This window comes from Mytilus galloprovincialis, chromosome 3 (assembly GCF_965363235.1).
Source record: "Mytilus galloprovincialis chromosome 3, xbMytGall1.hap1.1, whole genome shotgun sequence".
Classification (NCBI taxonomy): Eukaryota; Metazoa; Mollusca; class Bivalvia; order Mytilida; family Mytilidae; genus Mytilus; species Mytilus galloprovincialis.
The window spans coordinates 64,908,790-64,929,323 of record NC_134840.1 but is presented as its reverse complement, the minus strand read 5'-3'; the positions used below and the strand labels follow the sequence as shown (position 1 = coordinate 64,929,323).

At 33.3% G+C, this 20,534-nt stretch overlaps 2 protein-coding genes and 1 long non-coding RNA gene across 3 annotated transcripts in view; 1 reads left to right on the top strand and 2 right to left on the bottom strand.

Moving 5' to 3' along the window:
- The window catches only part of LOC143069821 (uncharacterized), a 40,687-nt gene extending 35,453 nt beyond the window's left edge, over positions 1-5,234 (bottom strand). Inside the window, exons 1-4 of the mRNA XM_076244625.1 lie at positions 5,090-5,234; positions 3,187-3,241; positions 2,359-2,624; positions 84-345 (exon numbers count right to left, since the gene is read on the bottom strand). Coding sequence (XP_076100740.1) covers positions 84-345; positions 2,359-2,624; positions 3,187-3,208 — 550 coding nt within the window. The 5' untranslated portion in view covers positions 3,209-3,241; positions 5,090-5,234. The remainder of the gene's footprint in view (positions 1-83; positions 346-2,358; positions 2,625-3,186; positions 3,242-5,089) is intronic.
- Positions 1-20,534, top strand: part of LOC143068653 (uncharacterized) — a 511,029-nt gene that overhangs the window by 396,779 nt on the left and 93,716 nt on the right. The gene's annotated exons all lie outside the window — the stretch shown is intronic.
- Positions 12,227-18,787, bottom strand: LOC143069820 (N-lysine methyltransferase KMT5A-like). The gene is made up of 5 exons (XM_076244624.1): positions 18,763-18,787; positions 15,360-15,495; positions 14,744-14,774; positions 12,964-13,051; positions 12,227-12,393 (listed from the first exon to the last, which is right to left on the bottom strand). Exons 1-5 carry the CDS (start codon positions 18,785-18,787, stop codon positions 12,227-12,229), a joined length of 447 nt encoding a protein of 148 aa, XP_076100739.1.

Genomic DNA, 20,534 nt, shown 5'->3' with positions numbered 1-20,534 from the left:
AGTTGAAGATAGACAAAAGGTAGAGCAAAGCTATAACAAGCACAAAAAATATCCATCTACAATTTTGATTTTAATTCACCAACCTTCTTCACAATCAACCTGTGACAGACTTCGTACTTTGACATCCTCCATTGATGACATCTTTAAAGTTGTTGCAGAAGAATCTTTCAAGGGTGATACCCTGGTATCAGCTCCTAATCCGATATTTGAAACTTCCCCAAAATGCAGTTCATCAACTCCCACTTCAACAACTTCAACAAGTTGTGATGACAAATTTAAAGATGCAGAAAAGACATTATCTTGAGGCAGACATGTTGGTGACAAGAAACCATTCTTTGTGTCAGACTGGTCAGCAGCAAATTGTGTTGACAAAACATCATCCTCTGTGTCAGACTGGTCAGCAGCAAGTTGTGTTGACAAAACATCATCCTCTGTGTCAGACTGGTCAGCAGCAAGTTGTGTTGACAAAACATCATCCTCTATGACAGACTGGTCAGCAGCAAGTTGTGTTGACAAAACATCATCCTCTGTGACAGACTGGCAAGCAGCAAGTTTTGTTGACAAAATATCATCCTCTATGACAGACTGGTCAGCAGCAAGTTGTGTTGACAAAACATCATCCTCTGTGACAGACTGGTCAGCAGCAAGTTGTGTTGACAAAACATCATCCTCTGTGACAGACTGGTCAGCAGCAAATTGTGTTGACAAATCACCATCCTCTGTGACAAACTGGTCAGCAGCAAGTTGTGTTGACAAAACATCATCCTCTGTGACAGACTGGTCAGCAGCAAGTTGTGTTGACAAAACATCATCCTCTGTGACAGACTGGTCAGCACCAAATTGTGTTGACAAATCACCATCCTCTGTGACAGACTGGTCAGCAGCAAGTTGTGTTGACAAAACATCATCCTCTGTGTCAGACTGGTCAGCAGCAAGTTGTGTTGACAAAACATCATCCTCTGTGACAGACTGGTCAGCAGCAAATTGTGTTGACAAATCACCATCCTCTGTGACAGACTGGTCAGCAGCAAGTTGTGTTGACAAAACATCATCCTCTGTGTCAGACTGGTCAGCAGCAAGTTGTGTTTGCAAAACATCATTCTCTGTGTTCGACTGGTCAGCAGCAAGTTGTGTTGACAAAACATCATCCTCTGTGTCAGACTGGTCAGCAGCAAGTTGTGTTGACAAAACATCATCCTCTATGAAAGACTGGTCAGCAGCAAGTTGTGTTGACAAAACATCATCCTCTGTGACAGACTGGTCAGCAGCAAGTTGTGTTGACAAAATATCATCCTCTGTGACAGACTGGTCAGCAGCAAGTTGTGTTGACAAATCACCATCCTCTGTGACAGACTGGTCAGCAGCAAGTTGTGTTGCCAAAATTTCATCCTCTGTGTCAGACTGGTCAGCAGCAAGTTGTGTTTTCAAAACATCATCCTTTATGTTTGACTGGTCAGCAGCAAGTTGTGTTGACAAAACATCATCCTCTGGGACAGACTGGTCAGCAGCAAGTTGTGTTGACAAAACAACATCCTCTGTGACAGACTGGTCAGCAGCAAGTTGTGTTGACAAAACATCATCCTCTGTGACAGACTGGTCAGCAGCAAGTTGTGTTGACAAAACATCATCCTCTGTGACAGACTGGTCAGCACCAAATTGTGTTGACAAATCACCATCCTCTGTGACAGACTGGTCAGCAGCAAGTTGTGTTGACAAAACATCATCCTCTGTGTCAGACTGGTCAGCAGCAAGTTGTGTTGACAAAACATCATCCTCTGTGACAGACTGGTCAGCAGCAAATTGTGTTGACAAATCACCATCCTCTGTGACAGACTGGTCAGCAGCAAGTTGTGTTGACAAAACATCATCCTCTGTGTCAGACTGGTCAGCAGCAAGTTGTGTTTGCAAAACATCATCCTCTGTGTTTGACTGGTCAGCAGCAAGTTGTGTTGACAAAACATCATCCTCTGTGTCAGACTGGTCAGCAGCAAGTTGTGTTTGCAAAACATCATCCTCTATGTTTGACTGGTCAGCAGCAAGTTGTGTTGACAAAACATCATCCTCTGGGACAGACTTGTCAGCAGCAAGTTGTGTTGACAAAACATCATCCTTTGTGACAGACTGGTCAGCAGCAAGTTGTATTGGCAAAACATCATCCTCTGTGTCAGACTGGTCAGCATCAAGTTGTGTTGACAAAACATCATCCTTTGTGACAGACTGGTCAGCAGCAAGTTGTGTTGACAAAACATCATCCTCTGTGACAGACTGGTCAGCAGCAAGTTGTGTTGACAAAACATCATCCTCTATGACAGACTGGTCAGCAGCAAGTTGTGTTGACAAAACATCATCCTCTGGGACAGACTGGTCAGCAGCAAGTTGTGTTGACAAAACATCATCCTCTGTGACAGACTGGTCAGCAGAAAGTTGTGTTGACAAAACATCATCCTCTGTGACAGACTGGTCAGCAGAAAGTTGTGTTGACAAAACACCATCCTTTGTGACAGACTGGTTAGCAGCAAGTTGTGTTGACAAAACATCATCTTCTGTGACAGACTGGTTAGCAGCAAGTTGTGTTGACAAAACATCATCTTCTGTGACTGTCCCCTCAGAAACTGTTGAGGATGCTTGAGAAAAAAAATATTATTAAATAACCTTGCCTTATATTAAAATTTTCAAACAGCAATAAATAAACTTAACTTTTAAAAATCTTCAAAATTGACACTCCTCATTTCTTTTTATTTGTGTGTCAGAAATTTTCAGATATTTTTTTTATTGATGTCATGCCTATGATCTATACCAAGGCAGGAATATGACAATTGTATCATTTTGTCTGATATAATTGAGCTTTTGATTTTGTGATTTGATTAGGGAAACAAGAAACTGAAAACCCAGAAGGTCAAAATCATATGTAATTTACAAAATTACACTCAAAGTTTAAAAAATCTAAAATAAAAGGAAAAAAAAAAGAGTTAATATTGCAATGCTATATTTAGCAGCTTAAGTGAACAGCTCAAATAAATGAATCTATGGTATTACCACTGCAGGACAATTTCTAATTTTTTTTTCTCTATTTGTCTACACTTGCATTTCATGAAGTCTTTTAGTTTGTTTGTTTTTATTTCAGAAGTGACATTTTTTGGATGTGAAAAAAACATTTAAATTAAATACTATTAAGGTAAAATAAACCTTTAAGATCAGCTAAACACATCTTCTCCAATACTACAGAGCACCTTTGGGTTGTCTGAAAACAAATTATTGAAAACTTTTTCAATTATGTATGCATGAATAGTTTCTTGAATACCTACATTTGGTGAAAATAAGCTTGGCATTTAAAACAAATTTTTTGCTTGCATATAAAGATTTAAAGGGAATAAAATAACAGAGTTTTAATTTCCTCCACATAACACTTATTTAAATTTTCTAAAGGACATAACTCATTTAAACCAGGAGCTCCGCAGGTCGCAGATTTTTACAACCGAAGAGGTCTAACCCTGAACAGTTGGGGCAAGTATGGACACAACATTCAAGCTTGATACATCTCTGAATTTGGATTGTGATCAAATTTTTGACACAATATGAGTTTCTGACACAAAACAAATGTCAAGATCTTACAAATCTATTGCACAGTATTGTGCAATTAAAGATTTCTTCTTCAAAAATGTGGAATTTGAGAAATTTGGGGGAAAAAATGAAAACTACTACCATCCCCCTTTTTTTGCCAATTAGTCCAAAACCTGACATTACTTTATACATATTTTACAAGTAGTGTAAATGAGGTAAATGCCAAACATACCCAACATTGTATGTTAAATGTTTTTGCTCCCTTGCACTGCTTTTAAATTGTCATAATTGTCCATTGACCAGACAATCCTAGTTTCCCCCCTTTTTTGCCCCTAATTCCAAAACATTTTGAGCCATAACCCCCCCCCCCCCCCCCCCCCCCACAAGTCAATACCAAACATCCCTTCATGGTATGGAAGCTTATAGTATAATTTCAGAGAGATGCATACACTTAAACATTAAACACATGTTATTGTTTGAAAACTACAAAAATGCTTATTCCGGGCTTCTAATTCCTAAACTATTGGGACCATAACTCACAAAATCAATCACAACCTTTCTTTAGTGGTATTGAACCTTCTGGTAAAAAATTATAGATATTCATTCACTAAAACTAAAGTCATTGTCCGGAATCTAAATGTGTCATCTGACTCTACTGTGGTTTTGGAAATCATGTAAAAATAGATGAAAATGATACATATACCCAAATAATGATAGAGGTCAAATTTGGTTAAACACAGGACTAATATTTTAATAATAATTACACCTTATATTAGAATGCCAGCTTTTGATTGGCTGATAGCCAGTGTATTTTTCGCATATTCTAACATTTCTTCCTCATTTCAAACGAATCTGACTGTTTTTCACCACTGCCGGTGAATATGCCTCAAATACCATGGTATTTGCCATTTTGGATATTCCTTTTTTACCCTCTCGAGCATTTCCCGCCAATTTTTTGGATATGACGTTACATAAAGACAGCGCGAACGTGTATAAGTACATGTATTGTTCCCGCGGTATATTTTATGATAGTACTTGTCCTCAAATAAATATTTCCTTTTCCTAGTACAGAGAGTTTTAATTAAAATTCATTCGGTGTAATTAAACAGATATATCAATATTATGGAGGGGTATTTGCAAAAAATACAAGTCTTGGGACAAAATTTCCCTTGCCTAGCGGCTCGGGAAATTTAAGTCCCTCGACTTGTATTTTTCGCAAACACCCCTCCATAACATGATATATCTGTTCAAAACACCAGGATGCTATCTTGAACAGTAAATCCCAACAAAGTACAAACACTTCATCAGTCCCTCATAAGGAACATTTATGCAATGGTTAGTTTCATTCCATTCAGTGGTTCGAATCTTTAACAGAAGACATCTGTATGCAAAACATTCTAAATTTTTGAAACAATGATCAGTTTGGCATTATATGTAGCTCACAAATAATGAGTCTTAGGACAGCAGAAGGGCAAAAAGTAATTGCCTTGAAAATACATAGCAAAACATATTCCTTCTAAGTACTTACTTTTGAAGTACTTTGCCTCCATGGAAGGTCATTTACACCATAATCGTACAAAATTTCAGTTCCAGGGGAAATATCCTGTACAGCATATATAGCAACCCTTGGTATGGTGTCTACAATGATCCTTCTAACTCTGGCATTTTGGCAACTTTTTATGCCATCGTTAACGTACTTTCCGATTCTTTTAGAGAATGTTGCATCAACACTACAAAAAATAAGTGCATATAAAATCAAGCAAAACTGGTGAAATATCATCAAATAAACTAGAGGCTCTTAAGAGCCGGTGTCGCTCACCTTGGTCTATATGCATATCAAACAAAGAAAACAGATCGTCATATGGATTCATGACAAAATTGTGATTTTGGTGATGGTGATGTGTTTGGAGATCTTGCTTTACTGAACATTCTTGCTACTTACAATTTTGTCCATCTATAATGAACTTGGCCCTTAATAGTTCCAGAGCAAAATATTTTGTAAAAACTAATGAAAATTGTTAATAATTGACTATAAAGGGCAATAACTCCTTAAGAGGTCAACTGACCATTTTGGTCATGTTAACTTATTTGTAGATCTTACTTTGCTGAACATTATTGCAGTTTACAGTTAATCACTTTCTATAATAGTATTCAAGATAATAACCAAAAACGGCAAAATTTCCTTAAAAATTACCAATTCAGAGGCAGCAACCAAACAACCAGCTGTTTGATTCATCTGAAATTTTCAGGGCAGATAGATCTTGACTTGATAAACAATTTTATTCCCATGTCAGATTTGCTCTAAATGCTTTGGTTTCAGAGTTATAACCCAAAATCTACATTTTCCCCCTATGTTCTACTTTTAGCCATGGTGGCCATCTTGGTCTGTTTGCCAGGTCACTAGACACATTTTTAAAACTAGATGCCCTTATGATGATTGTAGCCAAGTTTAATTTAATTTGGCCCAGTAGTTTCAGAGAAGATCTTTGTAAAAGTTAACGATGACAGATGACAATGGAGACGACAACGACGCCAGACGCGAAGTGACAAGAAAAAGCTCACTTGGGCCTGGTGAGCTACAAACTGAAAAATTTTGTTAAAACTACCAATTCCATGGCAGCAACCCAACAATGGGTTGTTTTATTCATCTGATAATTTTAGGGCTGATAGATCTTGACCAATTCAACAATCTAACCCCATGTCAGATTTGCACTAAAAGCTTTATTTTTTTAAGATATAAGCCGAAAACTACATTTGACACCTATGTTCTATTTTTAGCCATGGTGGCTGTGTTTGTCAATGGATCAAAACTTCGGAAACACTCTACAAACAAGATACCCTAAGGAACATTTAATTAAAGTTTGAAGGTAATTGCCCCAGTACTTTCAAAGGAGAAGATTTTTTAATGTAAGGAAACTTGATTAACAAATTGTGTAAAATTGTCTTTAAGGGGCAATAACTCCTTAAGGGGTCAATTGACAACTATGGTCATTTTAATAATATTAAAGATAATAACAAAAAAACTGCAAAATTTCCTTATAACTACCAATTCAGTGGCAGCAACCCAATAACGGGTTGTTTGATTCTTCTGAAAATTTCAGGGCTGATAGATCTTGACCAATTGAACACTTTTTACCCCGTGTCAGATTTGTTTTAAAAGCTTTAGTTTTTGAGATATAGACCAAAAACTGCATTTGACCCCCTATGTTCTATTTTTAGCCATGGCGGCCATGTTTGTTGATAAATAAAAACTTCAGATACAATTTAAAAACTAGATACCTTAATGAACATTACCTTAAAGCTTGAAGGTATTTGTCCCCGTAGTTTCAGATGAGAAACTTTTTTAATAGTTTACGACGACAGACGCCGACGGACGCCAAGTGATGGCATAACCTCACATGGGACACTTTGAGTACTGGTGAGCTATAAATCAGCCCAATATCTGAAGGCATATACGAAAAAAGTCTGTATAACAGTGATTTTCAACAATTTATCAAAGTCCAAAGATGGGCATAAGGACCTTGCAAGGTACGCAAAAATCAAATATACCGGTAATTATTCTATTACTTATAATAGGTGAGAATTCAACATCACAGAACCTTTTTAATCAAGTAGTCACTGAACCATGAAACTGAGGTCAAGGATATTGGATATGTAACTGATGAAAATTTGTAACATGAGGCATCCATATACAAAGAATGAAGTATACACATCTTCCACCTTCTAAAATATAAAGCTCTGAAGAAGTTAGCTAAAGCTACTGCTGCCGCCACCATCACTGCTGACTTCGCCATTAAATCACTATTCATATGTCAAGCTTTCTGTAACAAATGTAGCAGGCTTGACCAAAATGAGGCGGCTAGGATTATTTTATTTTTTAAGTTATATTTTATATGAAATCCTTATGTGACATGTTTTTCATTCTTGTATATATGCAAGTCTTCAAATTAGCTTATATCATGTACATATTTTTCAAATTCTTCAATAAATATCTCTGATTGGCAACCACTGTTCTACATGTAATTGCTGCTTTAGAAACATATTATCAGTAAACAGCAAAATCATTGAGAAATTTCCTCTTTCAAAAAATGTATTTTGCTTTCTAATTAAGTGTTGATTTATGGTCCTCATAAAATTAAGAAAATATGCATTGGTATGCCACCCAAGAATTGTGACTTCAGAATGAAATGAAAACTCAAACAGCCTTGAAATTAGTAGGGTTGCATGGTGCTTTTAAGATTCTTATGAATGTAATACAGGAACTTCACAAACAAGAATGTGTCCATTGTACACAGATGTTCCATTGGCACTATCATTTCTTATGTTCAGTGTACCAGTGAAAGTAGGGCGAACTTAAAGGGAAACTTCGCAAAAAAATCAAAAATTGATATTATGTCCATTCTGTATAAAAATGCTCAAATTCATTGATATTAAAGTTTTATTCCGCTAGATAAGAGATCACCATCGATTTTAAATTTAGAGTATCAATTCTCTGAGTTCTGCCATTTTGACATCTTCACCGATTAAAAATCACGATATGTCTATAAACCACAAAGATCCAAAACTACAGTAACCGATGTAGTCGTAATTGCGTGTCGATATCTTGTCAATCGTACGGTTGTTTTATCTGATTAATTAACTTGATACAGAAAATGTTCTTATTTTTTTTAATAACCATAGTCTGTTATTTTTAAACTATTAATATTGGAATTAGTTAAAAAGTCAAAGATCAAATCATAAATAAGTGTTCCGTGAAAATTGTTTTCGAAATTCTAATTTGTTCATAATTCTTGAAAGTAATAAACTTTAGTCAAATAAATTCGGATCTGCCCTCATCTGATCACCAGCATGGCTAAAGGTATTGCTCCCAAAGGTATTGTGAGGGGTGTGAGGTGACATGTTCAGGTATTCAAGCAATTTCCTGTCGGGCTTGCAAGTTTATGCATCGTTTCACTTCTGTAGGTATTGATCAGTGTACACGGCCTATAACTTATAACTTTCCATTTTGAACTATCAGGTGTATAATATACATCTCTGTCTTGCGTGTCCGAAGGTGATATAATTAATAGTCATTACTTATTAAAACTCATACGCTTGATTATAAATAACATCTTGGGTGTAAAGAATATTATTTATAAAAATAAAAATAATACCAAAAAAAAAAAGATTTGATGAAATATAATCTATTTACATATTTTTTCCAAGGGTAAATTTGGGAAAATGTAATATATACTCGTTGTCAATAGCTAGTAAAGGACAGATTGGAACATACCAGAAATATATCAATTTCGGGATTTATTTTCTTTCTTGATATTCAATGACAGCAATTTAAAGAATAAACTGCTCAAGTTGTCCGCTTAAGGGGTATTCTTGACAGTTAAAACAGACTTATAATTACAATCAAAAATAGGAAAAGATGACATAAAATTCGTTCTGTCTTTTTTTTTTAAACATCTTTGGTCAAATAGCTAAAGTATTATACGCTGTGAGACGAAGACTATTTTAATAAGGACATAACGATTTATGAATAAATTTGGTTGATGTTTTTCACACTTGAAAAGAATATCTATTCGTAATTTTTTGATTCCATTCCAAGTAGATCTTTAAATTTCCTGTCAATTTTTTAAAACATCTTTTTTTTTTCAAATAGCTGAAGTTTTCATGCGTTGTGAGATTTAAAATATTCTGATAAGAACGTTAATTAATTATGCTTTCGCAAATAAAATATTCATTCATTCATAATTCCTAATTAGGTAAATAAAGATCGCTTTGGATGGACTAAATTATATAATTGCAATTGCTAATGATCTGTTTGAAATATTAAAGGTTGCCGATTCTAATTTAAAATAGTACAATTTTTAGTTCATACACTCGTGTTTAGAAGGCTATTTAATTTATTTATAAATTTATTCAATTAAAATAATTCCCGTAAATTAATTTATTTCTTTTTCTTACATTTCTGTGTCTAAAACTATAACTGACTCCCGTTTATCATTCATACGAAATGTTGTTCACACCTGAAATCGTGATCCGTGACGCCTAGATGTCACTGAATGAGGATCAAAATATTAGAATTACATAATGCTAATCTTTTAATTACCTTGAGTTTAACTCATTTAACATTCACTAAGTGTCACAAATTAATACACATTTTATTTCCACAGTACAAGCAAGCCAAATGAAAATGTTTGCTGGAATGAAGCAAAAAGTTCAGAATACAAGCATGTATTTTTAAATACACTATCGATCACGTCAGTTTCATATGTTTGTTTAAAGTATTTGTAGAAAAAAAATCATAAAAATGTTCTATTGTATTATTTACTTTAATTACTAAAAAATTGGCATAAAAAAATCCACACATAAATCCTACAATCTAATTTTAAAAGTTGCATGGCTATCACTTACTTTTCATTGCTTGATAGCTACATCAAAAGTCGTCGATGCGCTTTAAATAGCTTTATTATATGGTTAACGAACAAGACTTAAATGAGATTAATTTCACTCCCGGCATGCATAAAGACTTAAACTACGTCACATAAGTCAGGAAGTTTGAAGAAATAAAATTAATAATACCCAATTTTCTTCTTTATTACTTTTCATATCAAAATAAAACTTGTTGAATATGTTTTTTATGGTATTATGAACATAATAAGATGAAAAGTGAAAAATCGCGAATTATCCCTTTAATTTGCCATTAAAATTAGAAGGATCATATCATATGGAACCTGTGTACTAAGTTTCTAGTTGATTTGACTGCAACTTCATCAAAAACTACCTCCACCAAAAACTTTAACTTTCAACATGACAGACAGGCAGACAAAATAAAAAAACGTATGCAGACCAAACAACATAATGGCCCTAAATGGGGTAGAATAAATAGGGCATAAAAAGAAGCTGTTTGATGACTCATTTTAGGGTATTGTGGTAGAGGATTCCAGTCTCTTGACAGATAGAACACTACTTATTGACAAGAAATACCTAACGAACTGTAATCTTTTAAAATTTAATGCTATTATGAACCAAAAACAGAAATCTAAACTTCAAAAATTGTGCCGATTCATTTGAATTACAAGAAGTAATTGTATCAGGATGCTGTTATGAAGTCTCCCAAACAAAGCTCCCATATTCATTTGATTTGTTTAATTGTCCCTTACAAGAATATATATGGTTTAAGGGTTAGGAAACTAGACTGTTTACAAGTTTTCAAACAAGAGAGGGTGGGGTGACCCAATATGGACTTCCCTTTAACTATTTCATTTGTTTTATTGTCCCTACAAGAATATATATGGTTTAGGGGTGGGGATCTGGACCGTTTACAAGATAATAGCACATTCTCAAATTGAATGGGGTGGGGGTGACCCCAAGGGACTTCCCTTCAATTTCATTTGATTTATTTCATTGTTCCCTACAAGAATATATTATGGTTTAGGGATGGGGATCTGGATCGTTTACAAGATAATAAAACATTCTCAAATTGAACGGGGTGGGGGTAACCCCCATGGATTCTCTCTATATTTCATTTGATGTGTTTTATTGTTGCATACAAGGATATATATGGTTAAGGGGTGGGGATATGGACAGTTTACAAGTTTTCAAACAAGAGGGGGTGGGGTAACCCCCTATGGATTTCCCTTTTATTTCTTTTCATTGTTTTATTGTCCCCTACAAGAATATATATGGTTTAGGGGTGGGGATCTGGACCATTTACAAGATAATAGCACATTCTCAAATTGAATGAGATGGGGGTGACCCCTAGGGACTTCCCTTAAATTTCATTTGATTTGTTTAATAGTCCCCTCCAAGAATTTATATGGTTTAGGGGTGGGTGATATGTACTGTTTACAAGATAATAGCACATTCTCAAATTGAAACGGTTGGGGGCAACCCCCAGGGACTTCCCTTTTACATCATTAAATTTGTTGTATTGTCCCATTCAATAATATATATTGTTTAGGGTTGGAGATTTGGACAGTTTTCAAGATAATAGCATATTTACAAATTTAAGTGAGTGGGGAGGACACCCCCCCCCCCCTCCCCCCGCCCAAGGGATCCCCCTTTATTTCATGTGATTTGTTTCATTGTCCTATGATCATTTCTGAAGACTGTGTGTGTTTATCACTTAAAGTTTTCAAGTTATATTCATTTGAAAATTTTCAAAAATAAAATCCCACAGGGTTCTATAGTAAACCCCTCCATACTTTCGGCCCCCCAAAATACCCCATAATAGACCCCAATGCACAAACGAACGATTGACGGCTCACATAGACATATTAATCTAACATTTTATGAAACCCTAAGTAAATCTGACAAATGGTTTTGGAGAAACGCTGCAGACAAGTTCATTTTTTTTAAAGTGGTGGAAAAAAATGAAAAAGAAAAAAATTAAAGGAAAAAGAAAAAGAAAAAGAAGCAGAAGAAGAATAATAAAAATAATAAGAACTGAGCAAAAACAATAAGTCTCCAAACTTTGTTTGGGAGACTTAATAAATGACAAACTGGATTCTCTCTGATGTTAACCTGTCAGCTATACTAATCATACCGTTGTAAAAAAACTCATATTTAATGCTTCCTCAACAAATGTACATATACGCAATGTAATGTAAACTAATGTGTTTTTCTGTATACCTTTGTCCAACTAAGGTGATACCAGAATAAAATGATATACTTACCACATTTCTTTTTCTGCAAATCTGAAGAACATGATGTAACTTCCAAAGGAATTTGGATATTCTTTGAGCCGTCTTTTACCATCATTGCCACTTATCAATTCCCCATGATATTCCATTAGAAAGTCACCTTTCTGGAAAAACTTTGAAGCAAACACTCCTTTACCTAAATCAGATAAGACAATGTTTTTTTTTCTCTCTATGGTTAGTTTAAAAAAAAAAACACAAAATCCTGGAATAAAAATATAACTGTTAATATCTGTGTCATTTAGTCTCTTGTGGAGTTGTCTCATTGGCAATCATACCACATGTCCATGTCATTATCAGGTGAGAAAAGAGTGAACTTAAACCGCTAACTACTAAAGCAAGTTGAAAGTTGGAACTGCATGATCTGCCCTTTTTTTTTTTAGTGAATAAATAATTTAACGTTGAAGACTGCATGCTGACCAATAAGTGAGACATTCAAAATGTATTGTGTTTTAATGTTAATAGGCTGCTGTCTTGTTGATGTTTATAAAGAGGTTCAATGGGTAAAAAATGTGTTTAAAATATTCTTAGTAAAGTGTCAACTTTCTTTGCAATACATGCAGTATATAAATTTTTGTTTCGTTAAACTCCCTCTCCCAGCAAACTGTGGCATGGAAATTTCTAGCTTTCATCTCTTATCATTTTCAAATATACTTTGAAGTCATGTGGTAAAGACAATTTCTAAATTAAATTTAATCTATTTAAATACCTTTAACATTATCAATTTGTCTCACAACAAATCCATCCTTATCTTGAGCCAGTTGAATATCTTGGCGAGCTTCTTCATCTGGAGTGCACTTGAATGTAGGAAATGAACAAATAATGTACAATATTGTATTAATAATATAATTAGTATGCCTTCATATATGTAAATGAGATACATTTTGCAAGCCACTGCTTTGAAAACAAGAATGTGTCCAAAGTACATGAATGCCCCACTCGCACTATCATTTTCCATGCTGAATGGACCATTAAATTGGGTAAAAAATCTAATTTGACATTAAAATAAGAAAGATCATACCATAGGGAACATGTGTACTAAGTTTCAAGTTTATTGGACTTCAACTTCATCAAAAACTACCTTGATCATAATTTTTAACCTAAAACTCATACTTTCAATTTCTATGTTCAATGGACAGTGAAATTGGGGTCAAAAGTCTAATTTGGCTTTCAAATTAGAAAGACCATATCATAAACAACATGTGTACTAATTAAGTTTCAAGTTGATTGGACCTCGGCTTCATCAAAAACTACCTTGACCAAAAACTTTAACCTGAAGCAAGACAGACGGACAGACAGACAAATGGAATAACAGACAGACAAATGAACAGATGGATGCACAGACCAGAAAACATAATGCCCCTCTACTATTGTAGGTGGGGCATAAAAAAAAAAATTTTTGCCATGTGAATTATTTGATTATTTATGAGAATAAATAAGTATATAACTTCATTTGGTATATGGATTTTTTTTCAAGGTCTTTATGTCAGTCAAACAGGGTTCACCTGACCTCATTAGGTTTTTGTTATGTGCCAAGTCCATATCTCATAACTAAAGCAATAGGGCACTGTAGTGTATTGAATGATTGTAGAGTTAACATGTCTGTTTGGCAGGGTTTCATATGAACTGGACCTGATTGCATATGCCTGATTGTCATGGTTAATGGATGAATGTTTTAAAGTTTTCATGGTTTTGTCCAATAATCAGATTCTATATGAAATATGTTAGTTATGATCAGTGTATTAAATGAATGTGAGGTGTACATATCTGTCTCCCAGTGTTCATCTGACCTTGACCTTAATTTCAAGGCTCAGTTTTCATGATTATGGTTGTTACTTATATTCTTTAAGGATATAAACTAAAGTAATCACAAACTAATATATCGTTGAAGCAGTCATTGCAGTCACTGTTGCAGGAAACAGCTTACCTATATTTCACTTTTTTACTCAAGGCAATACAAAAATGAAAGTTTCAAGTTAATATTAACTAATGTTGGAATGAGGATTCATTTATGGGATTTAATCTGTTTTGTTAAATGACAAGAAATCAATGTATTTCTGTTTTTATATTTATAGTTACCCGTAAATGTGTTTGAATGTAACTTGTTATAGTCATGTTTAATTTATTAATAAAATCTTAATTATAAAATCAGAATTAGTGATGGTCTTTCCTTAAAAGTTACTCAGTGATCCGAATTTTTATAGAACAAAAGAATTTCTTTATAATATAAGCAATATATTAAGTGATGGTCTTTCCTTAAAAGTTACTAAGTGATCCGAATTTTTATAGAACAAAAGAATTTCTTTATAATATAAGCAATATATTAGTTTTGAGCTTAATCACTTCTGTCATAGTTAAGAACACATGTGAAAAAAAATAGGTAATAAATTATACTTACTCTTAACCTCAAATCTGAAAAAAAACTTTATTCTCTGAAGAAAAAGGAATAAAGTGTATGCACTAATTGCTTAACTGTTGATTGCACTTACTTGTTTTTTCTGACCACTTCTTGTCTTTATTCTAAAAAAAAAATTAGGTTATATAAAAGTCACTGATCAACAACTGTCTATTGCAAATTGGAAATACAAAATCTGATATCAATGAAATGACCTCGCTGAATTATACGGTCTAACAGAAATCCTGATCTACATTATGGCAATCACCATTTCAGATTAGCTCATGTCTGGCAGATACAATCATTGCTGGACCCCTAGGTAATACTACATATATTGTATTTCTTTTTTTAAATTCATTTTTCAACTCATACTAACAGATAAAAAAAAATTGAAAAAGGATTCACTGCAGAGCTTTGAACTATGTACTATCTTACTGTTTGTATCAGGAAATTACCTGAATATTCTTATATTGGAGTCTACTGTATAAAGCAGGTTAAGATGTTTTTGTAAAAAAAAAAAATTGTACAGAAAAACTATTCAATGATAGATGGTTTTTCTAAAAAAAAAATAAGTTCCCATTGATTCAACTCCACAAAGAACAAACTGATTCATGGAAAATAAATGATTTATATCAACATCCTGTTGACAGGTTTAATACATATTGAAAACAGGATAGTTATTCTTAAGTTTAATGAATCTGTAAACTTACTGTAAAGTTGTTATGGGAATTACTGAATATGGCCGTCTTTTCTGTCCCTCACATTTTCCATTTGTTTTCTTGTAAGGTCTCTTCCAAATGCTTTTCTTGTTCAATTTGTCAATCTTCAGAGAAGGAAGCTTTACTGCTAAAAATAAAGAATATTTATTCGAGTTCACAACTCTTCAAAACATTTTAACATAAGTAAGCCATACATCTATTTCATTCAAACTGTGTATTATTTGTCCATAATGATAATGATATTGATTGGAATGATAAGAAAGGGATAATAAAAAAATTAGTTTCAGAGAAACCAACAATATTAATGCAGAGAGAATATTAAGGCAAATTTAAATGTAGGTTTTTTTTCAAGAATTTATAGCAGTCTTTAGAAGACAATAAGTCTTTTATCAGAAATGCAAATGTTTATGAGATTCCTGCTTTTAAATAACAGCTGCAATAAAAGATGAACTAGAGGCTTTGAAGGCCATGTGTCATTCGTCTATATCTACTTGCATCTTCAACTGTGGACACCACTAGAACATAAGGCCATGTTCACACCATACGCAGTGTACAGTAAACATGTTTACCTTTGGTTTAATGTAATGTACACTAGTTTCACATTAAATTTGTTCACATCTATACACCTTGTTTAGCTACCTGTACATAGAATTTGTTCACACTTGTAAACTATATGTCATTTAAATGTCCATTACGTAGAACCAAATTCAAATTTTCAAACAACTTTTCTAGTCTAGAAGATAGGGAAGACCATTTGACTTGAAAAAAAGGGGAATGGATTTTTCGACAATTTGTTTTTTTTTAAATGGAGTCATGCAGATGATTATATATATAATTGGAATGAACAAATATTCTGAATCCAAAGTTTCCCCATACATTATAGTGTTAAATATTGAATAGGTACCATTGAAAAAAAACTTAATATAAAAATTAGTTTAGATCTCACGCGAAAAAAAAATCGGACTCAGAACCACCACCCCCCCTTTTTTTTAAAGTAAAGTGGTTGTTCCTTTAAGAAAGTTATTTTGGATGACTTGCCGTAGTTAATAGATATCTCGATTAAGCATTAAAAACGTAGGCTGCATCAGCGTGCTTACATACGAAGAAAAATAATTGCGCTCTTAAGGATCACTACATATCTATCTTTTTTGTATGTTTCAAATGGTATTTTTTTCTCTAAGGAGTATTTGGCAAAGAGAGGGAGTAATGTTTTTCTAATTCAGGGATGATTCCAGGTGTTTTCAAATGGGTCCCTAGAACATCAAATTGGGAATTTTTATTCTATTTGGGAATTTTTTAAGCATAAAATCTAAGACGAAATAACATTATTTTCCTGTAAAAACGGAAAATGTATATTATTAAGTTTAACCTGTACACTGATGTTCATGTAAGTTGTAACATTTTGAATAATTATGGATGGGCTACTGTTATTACATGAATATCATTGAACATGATGCACTAGTCTGCTAGTCATTGCTAGTCTATCATCTTAGCTATAGTTACGTAGGCCTATTACAAAAAATATATTTCAGCTAACATAAAGCACTGAAAAAAATCATTCATCGGGTATTTTTTCCACAGCAGGTCATCTCTATAAATTTACCTTGATTCAAATGGATTTCTAATTGAACTGGTCAATTGTCGAATTCAGAAAAGCAATTACAAATTAAAAGTTCATATACTTAATTGATAAGATATTTAAAGCATTAAACTAGTGTTCTTTAAAATTATTTGGATCATATTCAAAACTTTTGAAATAGTTCCATAATGATGACATCGTATTTCATGAATGGTCTATCATCAACATTATTTTCAAAAAACGGTCAAGCTTTTGTCTTTTGAGGAAATAATTTCTTTTTCAAAACAAGTTTTCATCATATTATATAACCGGCTCTGCTGGGCGATCTGCTTTTACGAGATCGGTGACCATTAAACTTTTTCCATCAATGTTATATCAAAATTTAAATTTGCTCTCTGCCGAGGTCTGCTTTGACACCCATTTTTATCAACCTGCTGGGCGATATGCTTTTACAAGATCGATTACTCCCATAACATATTAATCAATTGAATTCGGCTGATAAAATTGTTTGCCACATGTTGACATAATTAAATCGTTGTTACAAACTATGAAAAATTATAGTTGCCTTAATTGGTGAGAGAAACTTTTCCAGAAATATCGATTTTTATTTTATTTTCCTGAATTGGGAATTCATTTTCATGTACATTTTTTTGGGGCCGCTGGCCGATTTAAGGGCCGCCCAGCGGCCCTAAACTATATAGTGGAATCATCCCTGTAATTGTATTTTAGCAGATCTGAGATACTACACAAACAAACAATCAACCTCACCCTTTTTCAGTAATGCATTTATGAGTGAATCGTTGTTTGATTTAATACCAGTGGCAAATATTTCTGTCAATGTGTACGTCCAGTCTAAAGGCCCTTGGGCTGATATTGGTGTCTCGGGATGATACGACATATGATACGGATTTTGCCATGTTTTATACACTTTATCATATATTTCAACAGGAGAGTTATATTATATGAACTGTTCACTGGGTTACCTTCAGTTCTACTTTTGTCTTGTTTTAAAAGCCTTAAAAGAACTGCTCAATTACTTATCCAAAGCACCTGGGTTACCTTACAATTTGTGTGCTATTGTTTTAAAAATATTTTGTTAATTGTTGTATTTTTTTGTGTGTTTTGTATTTTTTACAGTACCTTTTTTGAGGAATAATATTTCTTAAGCTTACATAAATAAAAACTGACTATGTAAAAAAAAAGTAGGGGTGTGATTAAGGGTAAAGGTGTGATAAAGGGTATGCGATAAAGGGTGCACATCAAAGTTGCGCGATATAGATTAAACAGCAAGCTATTTATCACATATTCAAAACTACTGTATTTACTACTAAACATATGATAAAGTGTTTTTATAACAAATATATATATCAAGTTTAGACAAATATTTCTGTAAAGAACTTTATTAATAAGTGTTATAAGTATAAATTTTATATAAAAACCGTTTTTTTAAATATACATGGGAAAATTATAAGTTCTGAATGCCTAGTTCTGTGTACACTTAACCTACACAAGGCCTACATGGACTATCGACTGCATGTAGACAAAACATGATTAAAATTACATGTAAACATTGAGTTTTATCAATGGGAACGTAATTATGTTTAGTTTATTTGTGAGCTACACTAACACAACACAGAGTTTAGGTCAATGTGAACACAGCTTTATTCATGACTATAATCTTATCTCTTTTTAAATTGTATTGCCATTCATATTACTAGTTTAGTTTCTCTCTTTCTTTTATAAAAAAAAATCCAAAACACAAAAAATATTATTTTAGGGCAATAACACCTGACAATTTCAGCAATGCTGACTAACTTGTAGAACTTGTCTTACTGCTCATTTTTAATAATATTTTGAAGTTTCTATCTATTTATATAATTGGTAAAAATCATCAGAAAAGAGTAATAACTCAAATCAAGAATCAACTAACGATCTTGGCCATTTTAATAATTTATGGATCTAGTGCTGCTGATCATTCTTGCTATTAAATTAAATTTTCTATCCATCTATTATAGTTACCAAGATAATCAGCAAAAATGAAGAAGAAAAAAATCGTACTTTGTCATTTCAGGGTAAAAAATCCAAAAGATAAAAATATGTTGTTTTGATGTAAATGCACAGTAGGCAGATCTCAACATTTTGAAAAAATCTTACCTTTTACTATAAAAAACGTTTTTCAATAGAGTCTAATATATTCTCATTGTATTCTATGAGTTCTATAATTTTAAAGTTACTAGTTATAGTTGTCACAATAACTAAGCTGTACCAATTTAACTGAGAATGTTCTTCTGCTTATAAAAAATGAGAAAATTGTCCAACAGTTATGTCAGTAAAAAATGTTTAACAGCCCAGCTATATACTGATACCATGTTTACATTCACTGCACCAGTGCATTATACCTTTTTTTTTCAAAAGCACAAACAATAGTTGTATTTCTATTAACCCATCATTTTTAGTGACATACTTGCATTTATCAAGATTTTGAAATCTTCCATAATTAAGGATGTTTGCTACCATACATGTCAAGTGACATGATATTCGCGTGTAATACACGCTTTTTCAACGGTTTACACGCGAGGATTTTGTCACATGGCGTGTACACGCTTTTCACCACTTTACACGCAATAACACGCTTTTTCGTTCTTTTCATTTTTTGGTCGTTAGTGATATAGCTATTCTCGGGTTTTTTCCTTATTCGGCGATAAATACCGAAAAATTCGAAGTAATTATTTGGCTGCCGTATTGTTTATTTTTCGATATGAACAAACAGTAAAAGGTAAGTAGTTTGTGATTAGTTTCAACGATTTTGTGACTTTCTTTCAAATTCACTTTATAGGGGAAATGTGCACAGAAAGAGGTGACTTTCAGGGCCTGTACCGTACGTCGTCTAAAGTGCCGATTGTTAAGCCAAAACGATGTGTACGGCAAGATTCAAGGTTTATAAATTATATAGTTCGAGTTTAAATGATCGAGTGACAAGTACCGCATAATTTGTGCATTCTATGTTGCAATGATAAAAAACAATACATGTGAGAGGAGAAATACAATGTAGCTATTTGAATAAGCATTTAACATGTTTATCTAGTGGAAATCAAATTTATTAAACATTTTTCTTTTTCAATTTCAGTTTCAAATCCAGCCAACACGGGAACAGATTTCTACAGGCCATGGGGATAAACATATCACAGAACTGTTGGATCAGCTCTCATAGTACCAGCTTTCTTCTGATGAACTACCCAGTTTTAACCAGTCAATATCAATGGGAGCAATGGCAGAGATAATAGATGACATTTCACATTGCCAAAAAAAACAAACATTATGACATTCTTTCAAATCTTGATGAAGCTAATTCAGTCAAATATCAATTCCTACTGTGGGAGAGCCTTTTCAATTATAAAGAAATTGACACTGAATTCTGATCAGAACTTGACTATGTTACATTTGTATTGTGTACTGTGATCAAATAAATGTAACTAAACTTGAAACTGGCAGTTGTTTTGAATATGTGCCTAGTGGTGATGCTTTAAAAGCAAAATACAGACCACTGTTTAATACAATAATAGTTCACAGTAGAATATATATTGTTT

Excerpts from the sequence above, each read along its gene's own strand:
- LOC143069820 (XM_076244624.1), bottom strand. The coding sequence starts at position 18,787 with ATGAGCAGTAAGACAAGTTCTACAA. Across the intron at positions 14,775-15,359 it reads ATTCCCATAACAACTTTACA|AATAAAGACAAGAAGTGGTC; the intron begins GTAAGTTTACAG and ends TTTTTTTTTTAG. Across the intron at positions 12,394-12,963 it reads ACAAATTGATAATGTTAAAG|GTAAAGGAGTGTTTGCTTCA; the intron begins GTATTTAAATAG and ends TATCTGATTTAG.